The following is an 18,824-nucleotide window of genomic DNA, read 5'->3' as shown; positions in this document are numbered from 1 at the left end:
ACTTCATCATTTTTATTTTTTTTATCGTTGTCTTTTTTTTTTTATGTCCCTTTTTATTTTTATTATAATGTCAAAATACATATATGCATTTTTTTATATATATATATTTGTATTATAATGTCAAAATACATATATGCATTTATATATATATATATATATATATATATATATATATATATTTTTTTTTTTTTTTATTATTATAATGTCAAAATACATATATGCCTTTTTATATATATATATATATATATATATATATATATATATATATATATATATATATATATATATATATATATATATATATATATATATATTTATTATAATGTCAAAATACATATATGCATTTTTTTATATATATATTTTTTTACTATAATGTCAAAATACATATATGCCTTTTTGTATATATATATATATATTTTTTTTTATTATAATGTCAAAATACATATATGCATTTTTTTATATATATATTTTTTTATTATAATGTCAAAATACATATATGCATTTTTATTTATTTTTAATATATATAAGGACTGTTTGGCTGCAGTGTAAACGCTTAGCCCTTTAAACCAACCTCATTCGGTTAGCAAAGGAAGGTATAAAAAATAAATAAAAAAATATATATCAACAGTTTGAAAAACTTAAAGAGCGTGCATGTGTGTGTCCGCGAGGAAGAAAAAAAAAAAGAGAAAAACTTTCTTTCCTCCCTTGATTTTCAGCTTGTTGTAGCCTCTGATACAGACATAATGTTGGGAGGGTCTCTAGAGAGATGAGATTAGGGGGAGTGTCTGTGGCTGGGATCTCAAACCATTGAGAGAGTCCGGATAATCTGTTATGAAACCCCACCTCGGGAGAGATAAAGTGATGATGCAAAAGGCTAGGATAGTTCAGGGACTATCTCCAGGCCTGGCACACACACACACATATACACACATACGTGCAACACACACACACACACACATACGTACAACACAAGTAAGACTTTACAACAGTGCCCTTGTGCGTGTGTCACTAATGCATGAAGGATGGTGTTTGCCACTAACACATCAGACACTGGAATAGTAGCCGACTGGAAAGCCACAAATCAGGTCTCTGAACTGGTGCACCTTACACAAAGGAAAAAGGTTAGACGTGTTTTGTGTTTTCTTTCCGTCACTTTTTTTTGTTGCATTTTGTGTCTATTCCTGTTTGTTGCTCGGACTTGGCAAAGTTCTCTCGGTTGCGATTTCTACGGAACGTCCCTCGTGTCTTTTTTTTTTTTTTTTTTTTTTTTTTTTTAAATGTGGGGGGGGGGGGGGTGGTATCTTATTCTTCTGTAGTGTATATGTTTATATTTTTTATTTATTTTTTATTGTATTTTTTTTATTATTTAACAAAATATGAACTTGAATAACTATAGTTCGGACTGAACGTGTGTTAAAGTGAACAGATCAGCAGGTTTTTTTTTTTTGTGTTTTTTTTTTCAATGCGGGGAGAGAGGCGATCTGTGGGGAAAGAGCGCCCCCTGCTGGAGGTCGCCTTTCCGAAAGACCGGTTTTGCGTTTGTAGTCTCTAAGACAGCTTTGACCATTTCTGTAAATAATATAGATACATATTTACATTGTTGTTGTTTTTTTTGTTTCGTGAAATTATGACCTTGCAGCGTGTAATTTTTTTTTTTACGACAGATATTTTAATATGTTATTTAAAAAAAAAAAAAAGAAGGAAATAAAACAAGACTCGTTAACCCAAGCAAAATTTTGTAAGACAGAACATCAAAGTCACCTTTTAAAAAATATTTATATATTTTAATGTGTTACGTTGTTCCAGTGCCCCTAAGGTGTGATAATGGGACATAGCTGTAAAAAACAAAATTAATAAACAGTTCATACAGAGATATACCTATTGATTTTAGTTTCTAATTTAATTAAAGCTTTATTTTGTAATTTATTAAATTCTACGTTATTTTTTTTTCTTTTAGTGAAGCTATTTTATAAATTCTTTTCTTTTCTTTTAGTAAAGCTATTTAATAAATTCTTTTTTTTTTTAAGTGAAGCTATTTAATAAAAAATTTTCTTTTAGTGAAGCTTTTTAATATTTTTTTTCTTTTAATGAAGCTATTTAATACATTCTATGTTATTTCTTGTTCTTTTAGTGAAGCTATTTAATACATTCATTTTTTTTTCTTTTAAGGAAGCTATTTAATTTTTTTTTCTCTTAATGAAGCTATTTATTAAATCCTATGTTATTTTTTTTTTTTATCTTTTAAAGAAGCTATTTAATACATTCTTTTTTTCTTCTTTTAATGAAGCTATTTAATAAACTCTATTATTTTTTTTTTCTTTAATTAAGCTATTTCATAAATTCTATGTTATTTTTTTGTTCTTTTAACTAAGCGATTTAATAAATCCTTTTTTTTTTATCTTTTAATGAAGCTATTTCATAAATTCCATGTTTTTTTTTTTCTTTTAATGAAGCTATTTCACAAATTTTATGTTTTTTTTTTTTTTTTTTAAATGAAGCTCTTCACTAAATTTAGTTTTTTCTTTCTTTTCTAATGAAGCTATTTACTAAATTCAGTTTTTTTTTTTTCTAATGAAGCTATTTACTAAATTTAGTTTTTTAATTTTTCTTTTCTAATGAAGCTATTTACTAAATTCAGTTTTTTTTTTCTTTTCCAATGAACCTATTTAATAAATTAGTTGTAATGAATGAAAATGTATCTTATCAAACACAATGGCAAAGATGTCACAATTGTTTACGAGTTCATTAATTTTTCAAATCGATTTGTAGGTTTGTTGATGCATAGAATAATACAGACATATATAAAACCTATTAGGAGGAGCCATATTTAAAAAAAATATATATAAAACCTAGACAGCAGCAATTGCAAGAATTTTTTTGGGAATACCAAACACCTAGGAGCTATTGAATTGCAAAGGAAGTCTCTTATTTATAAAACAAGTAGAATTTTAAAATGAGCAAGAAGCATTTGTCTCTTATGTATTTTAAAGTTGATTGTGTATCAAATATTATCAGTATTGTTATGTATCAAATATTATCAGTATTGTTATGTATCAAATATTATCAGTATTGTTATGTATCAAATATGTCGCACACGTGAAATTGCTAATTGCCTGCAAGAAATTTTGCTCGTCGTTAAATGAGACATGTGAACTGCGTTGGGTACGGTTTAATACATTTCGGTAGGAATTCTTTTGGGAATATAACCTTTTGATATCATTGTCAAGCTAGATGAGCATGTTTTTCTAAATTGAAAAACGAATTTCTATAATGTATTTAATTTTCGCAATAAATTGTTTCGTGTTCATTGTATTCGCCAAAACAGTTTAATATATTTTATTAATTTAAATCATCTAAATTTAAATATAAATAATATCATTTAAATTTCACACCTGTTTGTAAAACCAACCAAAGCCACCAGACCTGCTAGAATTTAGGAAATACAATTTTTAATTGCTTTGAATTGATTGTAGAGTTATTTTTTTTACTGTGAAATTTAAAATGAAACAAAATGTAAAATAAATATAAAGGCAGTATCGGTTTGTTTTCGACCTCGTCTTGTGTTTTGCTCTTGAGTATTTGCTTATGTTTCTTACACACATCATATTAACAAAGCTTAATTAACAAAAGGTAAGTTAGTGATCATAGTAGAAGTGAGTTGCATGGTTCAAGGAATGCTTTTGAAAAAGTTTGGCTTTAATAAAAAAAAAAAAAAAAACCCTTGAAGGTGGCACTTCTTCTATTATGTTCAGTAGTGAATGGACAGGAGTTTCAGGGCAGGAGCAGAAAGAGTCGAGCTCACAATCCTGTTGGAATCCTGTTGGAAATGTGTAAGAACAGACAGGACTCGATAGCCCATTGTGTGTGTTTTATTTTCGAATCTCGCTAACTAGTGAAAACTACCGGTTTGTAGGAAAGGTAACGTGTACGAGAGAAAGACCAATCTTTTGTTGGACAATATCATAATTGTCTCAATGTCAACAATGTATTTCTCCTTTCGTAGAATTGTTCTTGACTTTAGCTGGGCTTTTTTATTTTTTTAACCTCTGCGTTATCTTGAACCCATTTTTATGCACACCAGCAGCAAATTTGCAACATTGTTTCTTGTTTGTTTTTGCAATAAATGTTGTATAACCTTTCTATAGAGATACAATGTTACTAAATGTATTTTTGTAGACTGTATCTGGGCATAGTTTGACCTTCGTTGGTAATTACCTAGAGATACAATGTAACTAAATGCATTTTTTTATAGACTGTTTTGGAGCATAGTTTGATTTTTAGTCTTGTTCTAAGTATTTTTTTTTGTTTTGTTAAAATGCTCAAACATGAGTACCCCTTGTGTCTACCGGAGAAGGGTGGGAGCAGCATGTACAGGGGGGAGGGGGAGAGTTAGTATCCTTACATTATACAAGACCCCCACCTCCAGTTCCATAAGCTATCAATGTACTTAAGGCTAGAAAAGAGCAGTTATGTTTGCCGTGCACTCGTACCATAAACCAAATAAGTAAAAAAAAAAAGTATTATAGTATTGTATTAGGTGAAAGAAAAGATAACTCCACTCACGTATTGTATTAAGTGTTATTTTATTCATTACTGTCCTGCAATCTTGTTTACGGAAACCTTGAATCAAATTATGTTCAGGCATGGTTTTATGGTTCAAGTGTTGTCATAGAAAACTGGATTTAGAAGAAGTATAATATCAGTAGGGTGGTCCATAAAAGGAAATAATTTTAGTAGGGTGCATGGTAGGGTGGCCCAAACAATAATATTGGTACGGTGTATGGTAGGGTGGCCCAAAAAATTATATTAGTAGGGTGTAAGATATGGTGGCCAACAAATTATATTAGTAGGGTGCATGGTAGGGTGGCCCAAACAATAATATTAGTAGGGTGTAAGATATGGTGGCCAAAAAATTATATTAGTAGGGTGTATGGTAGGGTGGCCAAAAAATTATATTAGCATGGTGTATGGTAGGGTGGGCCAAAAAAATATATTAGTAGGGTGTATGATAGGGTGGGCAAAAAATTATATTAGTAGAGTGCATGGCAGGGTGGCCCAGAAAGTAATATTGGTAGGGTGCATGGTAGGGTGGCCCAAAAAAATAATATTGGTAGGGTGACCCAAAAAAATTATATTTGTAGGGTGGCCTGTATCGGTGGGGTGTATAGGTAAGGGGTCCTGTTTTGTTGCATATGTGTGACAACGTTGTCCAATTTTGTTTTTAACTGTTGGTGCTTGGAGGTATTTGGCCTGAAAGGTTTGACAGTTGGTCTATTTTTTTCAATAAAGTATTTTTTTCTGCATAATAAATACCGTGGTTGGTTCTTCTTATGCAACTTGTGTTTTTGGGGTGACCCGTTTTTTTTTCCCCTTTTTAATGTTGGTTTATGTATGGTAGGGTGGCCCAAAATTGTTTTTATATTGGTAGGGTGTATAGTAGGGTGACCCAAAAAAATAATATTTTGGTAGGGTGTATAGTTGGGTGGCTCAAAAAAATTATATCGGTAGGGTGCATGGTAGAGTGACCCAAAAATAATATTTGTAGTGGTATGGTCGACTGGCCCAAAAAAATAATATTGGTAGGGTGTATAGTAGGGTGGCCCCAAAAAAAATGTATATTGGTAAAGGTGTATGGTAAAATGGTCCAAAAAATAATATTGGTAGGGCGTATAATCCCTACCATACACCCTACTAATCTTATATTGGTAGGGTAGCTCATTAAATGAAATTATTTTAGTAGGGTGCATTTGTAGGGTGGCCCAAAAAACAATTATATTGGTAGGGTGACCCAAAAAATAATATTGGTAGTGGTATGGTAGAGTGGCCCAAAATATATATATATTCTTAAGGTGTATGATAGGGTGGCCCAAAAACATTATATTCTTAAGGTATATGATAGGGTGGCCCAAAAAAATGATATTGGTGGTGGTGGTGGGGGGGGGGGTATGGTAGAGTGGTCCAAAAAATTATATTAGAAGGGTGTATAATCTCTACCATACACCCATCCAATCTTATATTGGTAGGGTAGCTCATTAAATGAAATAATTTTAGTAGGGTGCATGGTAGGATGGCCCAAAAAATAATAATATTGGTAGGGTGCATGGTAGGGTGACCCAAAAAATATATTCTTAAGGTGTATGATAGGGTGGCCCAAAAACATTATATTCTTAAGGTGGCCCCCGAAAAAATGATATTGGTGGGGTGTATAATCCCTACCATACACCCTACCAATATTATATTGGTAGGGTAGCTCATTAAATTAGATAATAATAGTAGGATGCATGGTAGGGTGGCCCAAAAAAAGAATAATATTGCTAGGGTTCATGGTAGGGTGGCCCAAAAATAATATTGGTAGTGTGTATGGTAGAGTGACCCAAAAAACAATATATTGTTAGGGTGCATGGTAGGGTGGTCCAAAAAATAATATTGGTCGGGTGTATGGTCCCTACCATACACCCAACCAATATTATAATATTAGTAGGGGGGCCCATAAAATGGAATAATATTAGTAGGGTGCATGGTAGGGTGGCACAAAAAATAATACTGGTCGGGTGTATGGTCCCTACCATACACCCGACCAATATTATAATATTACTAAGGGGGCCCATAAAATGAAATAATATTAGTAGGGTGCATGATAGGGTGGCACTAAAAATAATATTGGTAGGTGCATTGTAGGGTGGCCCAACATTTTTAAAAACGAAATTGGTAGGGTATGCCGTAGGGTGATCCAAAAAACTAAAAGCTGCTGTAAGATCTGCCTTTTTTTTTTTTTTTGTCATACAATATTTATTTATTGATTTTGTAGCTTTTGTTGTTTATGCTTGGACTATCTTTGTACCAATATCAGGCAACTAAAGATTAACACGATCCCCACTGTCCTTTCAGCTTAGGCACACAGTAGTTGTGATGCCGGACATGTGGCCCATAGAACAGGCTCAGCCTTGGTTAGAATTTCACACCTGGTAGAGATATTATACAGTATTTTCGAGTATTGGGTTGACACCGGCTCGAAACATATGAAATTCCTGGCCTTATGGGGATCTTAATTAACCCTTCACACTGCAAGGGTCCTGCTGACAGTTTGCAGTTGTTCCGCCGGATTGTTTTTTTGTTTGGCTTTATGTGCCGGAGTGAATAGTCCTAAAAGGTTAACTTGGCGAATGATAGGAGCAGGTGTAAGAGGTGTTAATTACAGCAGTTTATTATTTCGCTAAGACGTAAAATACAGCAAATCCACTCTTGGCAACACCAATAAGTATCCGACTGTATTGAAAAAAAAGAAATATATCAATGCGTTTGTCACCTTTTGCCATCAGGTTCGGATCAACAAAAGTCAAAAGTAGTAATAAAATGTTGAAAAGGCGACTAAAAATAATAAAAAAGAAATAAAAAAAAAAGACAACATAAAAAGGATAAAAATAACCTGTAAAAAATGTATTTGTAACATAAAAAAAAAAAATTTGTTCAGATTTCAATTTTTTGAAAGAAGTATTGCAAAGAATGTTTTTTTTTAATTTTTTGGTTTTATGTACCTGCTATGTAGTAGTAGTTCTCGATCACTATAATTGCCGTTGTTGTTGCCGCAATTTAATTTTTTTCTAAATAATTTTTACGTTCAGCATTTTCCTCCTGCACCGAAAAAAAGCGCAAGTGGGGAATACGATATTTAAAAAAAAAATGACATTTGTAGAACATTTACAAGCCTCATATGGACGTCAGTTTATTTGCTACAGTTGTTAGCCACTGAGCAAATGTATTAAAACCACTAAGGATTCCTTTGGAACACATGTATTCCCACTTAAACCCAAGCTGCAGTGTCGCTTGCGAGATCCAGCCCTTTTTTTTTTTTTTTTTTAGATGCTATTTTTCTCTCGCCTGCGTTACTTTAGATGTATTACTGCGCCTGTCACTTTTTTTTTTTAAGTACGCTGTAGTTTATTTACAAAAATTACTGAAGTCGTTCATTGACCCTTGGTCGCCTATATGATATTAAAGATCGGCTAGCGCTGTTTTAAGATCTAGTGGGTGTGCTGTGTGCATTGCTTTTTAATGTTAACACTATAACTGGAATATCGCCCAAAGTTAAGCCTTGCCAGAATTCTTTCTCACTACACACCACTCTGACTTGTATACCCAACCATTAAAAATTTCAACACTCAATTTTAAGCTATACATATTGCTTTAACCCTTGGCGGAAAAGGGCCTGAACATCCAACGAACGATGTCTGCTCTTCCAAAAAAAAAAAAAAAGACTTCTTGCAGTTGCTGTTCGTTGAATTCTGCCAATGGTAACAGGATGAGATTTCATTCTGGAATAAAAGTATAAATATATCCAATTATATAGAGAAGGTTATTGTATTTGCATCCAATACATTGCTTTTTTTTTTGCACACTTACGTAACAATTTTTTATGTAGGATTTTCAATAAATATTCATTCATAAACTGTGTTTTACTGCTCGGGTGTAAATTATCAGGTGTCTTATACATTTCCTCAAATATTGAACCTATTTGAAATAAAAAATAAATCAATAAAACATTGATTTGATATGAATTTTTAATGATTCCCCATTGTAAGTGTTGACATAACTTGGTGCAGCTATTATCATTATCGAGTAGAAACAAAAGACATCTCTTGAGGGTCACCAAAGATAAGGTTGCCAAAACTGTGTAGATGCCCATACCTTTTAACATAGGCCCATCGCCGATCTTAATTTTTATGTATATATTTGAGATGAAAATAAAGCAATCAATAAAGCATTGATTTGACATGAATTTTTGATGATTCCCCATTGTAAGTGTTGACATAACTTGGTGTAGCTATTCGCATTAATGAGTAGAAACAAAAGACATCTCTTGAGGGTCACCAAGGATAGAGTAACCAAAACTGTGTAGACACCTTCTGACATAGAGCCTATGGAAGCCTTCATCACCAAATCAAATTGTTATATTATTTTTTTAGGTTACATGTTTAGAGTTACAGAGGAGGTCTAGTACTAGAATTATTGTTCTTGCTCTAACGATCATGGCGTATGTAACTTGGTGTAGATATTCGCATTATTGAGTAGAAACAAAATAAATCTCTTGAGGGTCACCAAGGATAGAGTAACCAAAACTGTGTAGATACCTATGGAAGCACCCATCACCAAATCTAATTGTTATATATAAATTTGGAATGAAAACAAAGCAATCAATTAAGCAGTGATCTGATTAGAATTGTTGATGTTTGTCCATTATAAGTGTTGACATAACTTGGTGTAGCTATTCACATTAATGAGTAGAAACAAAAGACATCTCTTGAGGGTCACCAAGGATAAAGTAACCAAAACTGTGTAGACACCTTCTAACATTGAGCCTATGGAAGCCACCATCACCAAATTGAATTGTTATATATAAATTTGGAATGAAAATAAAGTAATAAATAAAGCATTGATTTTACGTGAATTTTTGTTGTTGAAAGATCTAACCTAACTTACATGGTTAGTCAAGTTAAAAAAAGACACAAGTCCATCAGGTTCAACCAAAAAACAAAGAATCATACAATCCCATTAACACAATCCTATACTCATAGTTACATAGTTACTTGGTCCTGCTATGTAAAATATTGAGTAAAAATAGCAGAAAATCTTTTGAGGGTCACCAAGGATAGAGTAACCAAAACTGTGTAGACATCTTCTGACATAGAGCCCATGGAACCCTTCATCACAAAAAAAACAAATTTTTATGTATATAATTGGAATGAAAATAAAACAATCCAATACAGCATTGATTTTACATGAAATTGTTGATGGTTCCCTAACTTAATTTGGTTCTGCTATACACAATATTGAGTAAAAAAAAGAAAAAAACAACAGAAATCTTTTGAGGGGCACCAAAGATAGAGCAACCAAAACTGTGTAGACACCTTATGACATAGAGCCCATAGAAGCCTCCATCTCCACTCTTAATTTCTATGCATACATTTGGAATGAAAATAAAGCATTCAATGAAGCTTTGATTCGACATTCATTTTTTGATGATTCCCCCCCCAAAAATGCTGACCCAACTTGGGACTGCTCCTCAGAATATTGAGTAAAAACAAAAGAAATCTCACCAAGGATAGAATTACCAAAACTGTGTATATAATTTATGACATAGAGCCTATGGGAGTTCCCATCTCCAATCCTAATTTCTATGTATATATTTGGAATGAAAAAAAAACAATCAATAAAGCTTTGATTAGATATAAAATAAATTTGACGATTCCTCATTGTAACGTTTTGCCTAACTTGGTGCCGCGCTTCAAAATATTGAGTAAAGATAAAAGAAACTCTTGAGAGTCACCAAGGATAGAGAAACCAAAACTGTGTAGATAACCATACCTTTTAACATAGACCCATCACCACTATGTATACATTTGAAGTGAAAACAAAGCAATCAATAAAGCATTGATTTTATATGAATTTTTGATGATTCTCCATTGTAAGTGTTGACATAACTTGGTGTAGATATTCGCATTATTGGGTAGAAACAAAATAAATCTCCTAAGGGTCATCAAGGATAGAGTAACCAAAACTGTGTAGATACCTATGGAAGCACCCATCACCAAATCTAATTGTTATATATAAATTTGAAATGAAAACAAAGCAATCAATAAAGCATTGATTTTACGTGAATTTTTTGTTGGAAGATCTAACCTAACTTACATAGTTAGTCAGGTTGAAAAAAGACACAAGTCCATCAGGTTCAACCAAAAAAAGAAAAACTATACAATCCCATTAAAACAATCCTATACTCATCAGTTACATAGTTACTTGGTTCTGCTATACAAAATATTGCGTAAAAACAACAGAAAATCTTTTGAGGGACACCGAAGATAGAGGAGCCAAAACTGTGTAGACACCTTATGACATAGAGCCCATGGATCACCCATCACCAATCCTATGTTTTATGTATTTGTTTGGAATGAAAATAAAGCAATCAATAAAGCATTGATTTGACATTCATTTTTTTTAATGATTCTCCATTATAAGTGCTGACTTAACTTGGTCCTGCTCTTTACAATATTGAGTAAAATCAAAAGAAATCTCTCAAGGGTCACCAAAGATAGAGCAACTAAAACTGTGTCGATACATTACAACATAGAGCCTATGGAAGTGCCCATCAACAATTCTAATTTATATGCATAAATATGGAATGAAAATAAAGCAAATTAATAAAGCTTTGATTAGACATTACATTTTTGATGATTCCCAATTATAAAATGCTGACCCAACTTGGCACTGCTCTTCAGAATATTAGGTAAAAGAAAAACAAATCTCCTAAGGGTCACCAAAGATAGAGTAACCAAAACTGTGTAGATGCCCATACCTTTTGACATAGACCCATCACCAATCCTAGGGCCAGATTCACGTACCTGGGCGCATCTTTGTGCGGGCGTAGCGTATCTTATTTACGCTACGCCGCCGCAACTTAGAGAGGCAAGTGCAGTATTCACAAAGCACTTGCTCCGTAAGTTGCGGCGGGGTAGCGTAAATTGGCCGGCGTAAGCCCACCTAATTCAAAGTAGGAAGCAGATGGGCGTCATCTATTTAAATTAAGCATGACCCCCATGTAAATTAATGGCCGGTCGAACTGGGCATGCGTGCGCATGCTCAGAATCATGTCGCATATACTCCCTAAGATACGTTGGCGCAATGCCTAGGACGTAAACGTAACTTACACACAGCCCTATTCACGTACGACTTAGGTAAACGACGTAAACAACGTAAATTTCGACGGTCGTTTCCGACGTCCATACCTTAACATGACTTACCCCTGCTTTATGAGGGGTAGAGTTACGCCGGTCGTACGCCTTACGTAAACAGCGTACATTAATACGCCGGGCGCAAGTACGTTCGTGAATCGGCTTATCTAGGTCATTTGCATATTTATAATGGGAACGCCGAAGCCATGTTTTTGGACGATGCGACGGCGCACATTTGAAATTACGGCAGTGTATCTGGAGATACGCCGGCGTAGAAGCTTTCTGAATCTGGCCCCTAATGTTTATGTATATATTTGAAATGAAAATAAAGCAATCAATAAAGCATTTGTATTATTTGAATTTTTAATGATTCCCCATTGTAAGTGTTGACATAACTTGGTGAAGAAATTCGCATTATTGAGTAGAAACAGAATAAATCTCTTGAGGGTCACCAAGGATAGAGTAACCAAAACTGTGTAGATACCTTCTGAGATAGAGCCTATGGAAGCACCCATCACTGATCATAACTTGTATGTATATATTTGGAATGAAAATAAAAAAGAAATCTATAAAGCATTGATTTGACATTAACTTTTTCACGATTCTTCATTGGAAGTGCTGACCTAACTTGATCCTGCTACTCACAATATTGAATACAAACAAAAGAAAACGCTTGAGGGTCATCAAGGATAGAGTAACCAAAGCTGTGTAGATGCCCATACCTTCTGACATAGACCCATCACCAATCCTAATATTTGTGTATAGATTTGAAATGAAAATAAATCAATCAATAAAGCATTTGTATGATATGAATTTTTAATGATTTCACCATTGTAAGTGTTGACATAACTTGGTGAAGCTATTCACATTATTGAGTAGAAACAAAATAAATCTCTTGAGGATCACCAAGGATAGAGTAACCAAAACTGTGTAGATACCTATGGAAGCACCCATCACAATCATAATTTTTATGTATATATTAGGAATGAAAATAAAAAAGCAATCTATAAAGCATTGATTTGACATTAACTTTTTCACGATTCCTCATTGGAAGTGCTGACCTAACTTGATCCTGCTACTCACAATATTGAAAAAAAACAAAAGAAAACTCTTGAGGGTCATCAAGGATAGAGTAACCAAAGCTGTGTAGATGCCTTATGACATAGAGCCTACGGAACCCATAAACAAACCTAATTCCTATGTATCTTTTTCTTTTTGTTACAGCTTTTTTATAACGTTATCAAAGACATTGAGCCTGGAGAAGAATTGTTGGTTTATATGAAGGAGGGGAATTTTTCCCTTGGAAGCATGCCACCGAATCTAGAGGGTAAGCCTTTTGTTCACAGTCTGGCAATAAAAATGACAAGACTTTATACGACCATTTGTATTTATTAACAGAAATACAAAAATGGGACAGGAAACGTGCCGATCCCACGTTCCTCTGTTCACGTGCTTGCTAGCAGTCACCAATTTACCAATTCTTGTGCCGTCAAGAAATATGGCTATCAATTTAAATAGCCAATGGAAATCTCAGCGCTTATGTTTGAGTTTGTGTTTTTATTTTATATACATTGCCTTTGATCCATCAATCTCTGATTAAGTGGTCGGCGTATGGTTATGAAGTGGCCATCATGAAGTATTTTCAGGTTAATCGATTAGTATCGCCAGCACCTGTGCCACCCAGGCGAATGTTCCTTATGAGTTGTGGCTTGCCTAGACATTTGTAGGCATTTATGGGCTGGTGCTTGGTGTACCATTGATGTTGCTTATTTGCTGTCTTAAGCCTCCTACACACGCTCGGGGTTTCTCGGCAGGAAAACACTGCAGAGAATCTCACGACGAGAAAATAGAGAGAAGTTTCTCTATTTTTCTCGTCTAGATTCTGGGCAGTTTTCTTGATGAGAAACCTCAAAGCCTCGTACACACGCTCGGTTTACTCGGCAAGAACCAGCAAGAAAACTGCTGGCAGAGCTTTCTTGCCGAGTAAACCGTGCGTGTGTACGAGGCTTCACACATGTATCTCTATATCAGTCATTCTTATGCTTTTCAACACAGAGGAACTCTTGAAATAATAGTCCGGGGATCCCTGCTAAACATGACTGTAACGGAATGACCCGTGACACCCAGAGACTTTTGAAGGATGTGGGGTACTCCTGAGCCAGCATCACTAATGACTCTTGGGTCTAGGGTCACCCTGTGCCCCTTTTGGGCATAGGGTGACTGATAAATGATAATTCATGTTTTGCAGGATATCTTGGAATATTACAGTTTGGTTAATGCTGTCCCCAACAGGTCAATAGGATGTCTCCTTCAATGCTTAACCTAGGCTGATGAGATGCTAATTAAGTCTGTAAAGGTCAGATGTCTAGCTTTTAGGTGTTAATTCAGCCTGGCTTCTAAGACCTTTCATTATGTATGCTAATAACACTGTTTTGTGTGAAAAGTATAAGATGTGGAATGTGACTTGTCGTACACGCTCGGTTTACTCGGCAAGAACCAGCAAGAAAACTGCTGGCAGAGCTTTCTTGCCAAATAAACCGGGTCGCGGGCGCAAGCCGTGGGCGTGCGTGCCGCAGGCGTGCGCGCCCGCGACCCACAGCTGGCCACTTAAAGAGGACGTACAGGTACGTGCTTGTGCCCAGCCGCGCCATTCTGCCGAACGTATATGTGCAGGAGGCGGTCCTTAAGTGGGTAATGGTCATTGTTTACAGTTTTGCCCACTGAAGTCCAGACATTGATACTGATTTTGTTGTTGAGAATCTTCCAGACATTGATGATGATTTAGAGTTGAGAATTTGTTGTGTGAATATTCACTTCAATTATCCAATCACATGCAAAGCAAATTCCTGTTCACTTTGAATACTCAATCATGTGCAGATGAAACACATGAGCAGGAATTTGCTTTTCACGCGATTGGATAATTGAGGTGAATATTTCCAAATTGCTTTGAATGAAGATTCTCCACTTCTTTAATAAATCATCCACAGTATCTGAACAGTCTTTTGTCAAATAATAACCAAAAAGATTTATTCCCCAAAAAGTAGTCTTACGAGAAATATCTTATTTTCACCGCTGGTGTGTCACTTTTATCAATTGTTCTGACATGAATTGTGGAATGAGATTTTTTTTATGTTTTCCTCCATTTATCGCAAGTTGTATAAATGTTGTCCATCTTCTTGGGAATTTGGCTTTGAACGCCCCTTGTGCATTTCCTACACGGCCTTATTTGTAGGGTGTTGTTTGTTTGATATTCATCAGAAACGTTGGATTTAGAAGGATGGAAGTAAGAAATTACAGCGGCACTCTTATTTTTCGTGTGCCGAGGACTTTACTCAATCCCGGAGTCTTCCACTAAGTGCTTCATGTGTAGGGAAATTTATTCAAGTCTTAATGGCCACCCTGCCCGGTGCTGCCGCTGACACATTTTGCATGCTGGTTCTGAATACGTGTCAGTGGGTGACACTGGTCAAAGAGACCAGCGTGTACTCACTTTTCATTCCCACCTCATTAAGAAACACTTGGCAATCATATTTGTTACCTCAATCTTCCTGTTGGTAAGCTGAGATGTTCCTTTGGAACACACTCCTGCAGGCATGCCAGGCCAGAGGTGCTGTGGAGCCGGGGCTTTTATTGTTTTTATGATTATCAACCCTTAATGGATTGCTCACTATGTCGACATATTGTATAGAATGGATTGCCCAGTATGTTCTAATGTTGTATGGAAGGGATTGCCCAGTATGTCCCCATATTGTATGGAAGGGATTGCCCAGTATGTCCCCATATTGTATGGAAGGGATTGCCCAGTATGTCCCCATATTGTATGGAAGGGATTGCCCAGTATGTCCCCATATTGTATGGAAGGGATTGCCCAGTATGTCCCCATATTGTATGGAAGGGATTGCCCAGTATGTCCCCATATTGTATGGAGGGGATTGCCCAGTTTGTCCCCATATTGTATGGAAGGGATTGCCCAGTATGTCCCCACATTGTTGTATGGAGGGGATTACCCAGTATTTCTCATATTTTATTTTATTTTATTTACTACGAATAAACCAGTTTTCTAAAGGGGGTCATCCTCATGATTTTTTTACATATATATATACATACATATACACACACTATATTGCCAAAAGTATTGGGATGCCCACCTTCACACGCACATGAACTTTAATGAAATCCCAGTCTTAGTCCTTAGGGTTCAATATTGAGTTGGCCCACCCTAGCTATTCCATTCCTATCTCTCCATATGTAATGGAAAACCAAACTACTGACATCTTCTGGTACTGTTGGTAATAAGATGATGATGATGATATTGATTGGCACAGGGTATATGGGGACAATACTTCTATTGCCCCCCCCCCTAAAAAAAATTACTGAACTTCGTGTCCTGGGTCTGGAGTCTACAGAATAAATCAATTAATAAATCTTACAAAAATTCCTGACTCTTGGACTTCTCCAGACCATTGATGAAACTACTCTCTCTCTCGATATATACACTATATTACCAAGGTGTCTGCCTTTACACGCACATGAACTTTAATGGCCTCCCAGTTATAGTCCGTAGGGTTCAAGACGGCCTGGTTCGCAGTCTCCGCTCTAATTCATCCCAAAGGTGTTCTATCGGGTTGAGGTCGGTCCGGTTCCTCCACCCCAAACTCGCTCATCCATATCTTTATGGACCTTGCTTTGTCCAAATCATTTGGTGGAGGGGGGATTATGGAGGGGGTTTGTTTTTCAGGGGTTGGGCTTGGCCCCTTAGTTCCAGCGAAGGGAACTCTTAGGCCCCGTACACACGGCCGAGAAACTTGACGAGCAAAACACATCGTTTTGCTCGTCGAGTTCCTTGTGAAGCCGCCGAGGATCTTGGCGAGCCAAGTTTCCCCGTGGACTAACGAGGAAATAGAGAACATGCTCTCTATTTGGCCCAACGAGATCCTCGTCGGTTTCCTCGGCCGAAAGTGTACACACGGCCGGGTTTCTCGGCAGAATACGGCTCCAATAGAGTTTCTGGATGAATTCTGCCGAGAAACTCGGTCGTGTGTACGGGGCCTATAGGTGTCAACAAAGACATTTTGGACGATTTCATGCTCCCAACATTGTGGGAACAGTTTGGGGACGGCTCCTTCCTGTTCCAACACGACTGAGCACCAGTGCACAAAGCAAGGTCCATAAAGACATGAATAAATGAGTTTCGTGTGGAGGAACTTGACTGGCCTCCACAGAATAGAACACTTTTGGGATGAATTAGAGTGGAGACCGCGAGCCAGGCCTTCTCGTCTTACAACAGTGCCTGACATTGCTTCTGGAAGAATGATCAAACATTCCTATAGACACACTCCTAAACCTTGTGGATGGCCTTCCCAGAAGAGTTGAAGCTGTTATAGCTGCAAAGAGTGCAACTCAATATTGAACCCTACGGACTAAGACTGGGATATCGTTAAAGTTTGATGTGCGTGTAATGGCAGGTGTCCCAATACTTTTGGTAATATAGCGTATATAGTGTGTATAGAAAGAGAGAGTGGGGGTAGCTTCATCAATGGTCTGGAGAAGTCCAAGAGTCAGGAATTTTTGTAAGATTTATTAATTGATTTATTGTGGAGACTCCAGACCCAAGAGACGAGGTTCAGTCGTTTTTTTTTTTTTTTGGGGGGGGGGGGGGGCAATAGGAGTTTTGTTCCCATATCCCCTTCACCAATCAAAATCATCATCATCTCATTATCAACAGTACCAGAAGATGTCAGTAGCTTGGTTTTCCATTACGTATGGAGAGCAAGGAATGTAATAGCTGGAAAAAAAAATCATGAAGATTTCAAATTTATTTCAATAAAATTGGCAAATCACAAATACACGCATTTTGCAACCATGGAAAGTTTGGCTGTTGTGTTTGTGCAATCCAAAATTTTACTGGAGATCCAGCTTCTGAAGTCTAAAAATAAGTCAAGTACAGTGGAACCTCGGATTGCGAGTAACGCGGTTAACGAGCGTTTCACAATATGAGCATTGTATTTTTAAAAAAGGTAATTCGGTTTGCGAGTGTTACGAGTCTCATAAAATGAGCAGGATTCAGGCCAAAGAGGTGTGCAGTACCGCTTTTGGCCTGAGGTGGGGGGGTGACGGAGCCGAGCTGAACATCGCTGATCGGCGCCGTTTGGAAATGCACGGAAAGGCCAGAGGACAGCTCTGCTGACCTCGGCAAATCTCGGGAACGCAGTGTTTCCGAGGTTTGCCGAGGTGCCCTCGGGCCTTTCCGGCCGTTTGTGAGGCTCTCTGGCACCTCCCAGCCTCCGGCCGCATGTGCAATTGCATGCCATTGAAGTCAATGCAGAACAAATTATTTTCGTTTCCATTGACTTCAATGGGGAAACTCGCTTTGATATGCGAGTACTTTGGATTACGAGCATTCTCCTGGAATGGATTATGCTCGTAATCCGAGGATCCACTGTAGTTGGGTTACATTGCGGTGTACATTATTCTGAGGCATGTATGGACACAAATGACCAGCAACCAAAGAGCCCTCAGAATATGTGGTAGCAGCTGTGTCAAAAATGGCAAAGAAAATGGATTCCCATGCAGGTCTAGATTTTTTAAACCAAGTTAAACATTGATTTCGTTCCCCCCCCCCCCCCCATTGTCCTTCATCTGTATTAGATCGTGTGCAAGTCAAGGCTAAACAAATCCCATCAAAGATGTTTCAAAAACCAATGGGAAACACTTTGTAAAACGTTTAGTGGACCTAACCATTCAAATGTACAGAAGTCGAATACAGGCCCTATTTACGATGGTGGAGAATGCTAACAATAGAGTTTCTTAGGATGCCCGTGTGACCATGGTTAAAGGGGTTGTAAAGGTTCATTTTTTATTTTCTAAATAGGTTCCTTTAAGCTAGTGCATTGTTGGTTCACTTACCTTTTCCTTCCATTTCCCTTCTCAGGCCTCGTACACACAACCGGGTTTCTCGGCAAAAACCAGCAAGAAAACTGCTTCTTGCCGAGATTCCCGTTCGTGTGTACTTGCCATTCAGGTCTGGAAATCTGTCCAGAATCTTGACGGGAAAAAAAGAGAACCTGCTCTCTTTTTTATCGTCGAGATTATTGTCGG

General features: G+C 36.4%; 1 protein-coding gene across 1 annotated transcript in view; it reads left to right on the top strand.

The window, feature by feature from the left end:
- Nucleotides 1-749: 749 nt before the first annotated feature.
- The window catches only part of PRDM16 (PR/SET domain 16), a 102,707-nt gene continuing 84,632 nt past the window's right edge, over nucleotides 750-18,824 (top strand). Inside the window, exons 1-2 of the mRNA XM_040326456.1 lie at nucleotides 750-1,121; nucleotides 12,951-13,053. Coding sequence (XP_040182390.1) covers nucleotides 1,023-1,121; nucleotides 12,951-13,053 — 202 coding nt within the window. The 5' untranslated portion in view covers nucleotides 750-1,022. The remainder of the gene's footprint in view (nucleotides 1,122-12,950; nucleotides 13,054-18,824) is intronic.

The sequence above is a fragment of the Rana temporaria genome, chromosome 10 (assembly GCF_905171775.1).
Source record: "Rana temporaria chromosome 10, aRanTem1.1, whole genome shotgun sequence".
NCBI lineage: Eukaryota > Metazoa > Chordata > Amphibia > Anura > Ranidae > Rana > Rana temporaria.
This window is presented reverse-complemented; position numbering and strand designations above follow the sequence as displayed.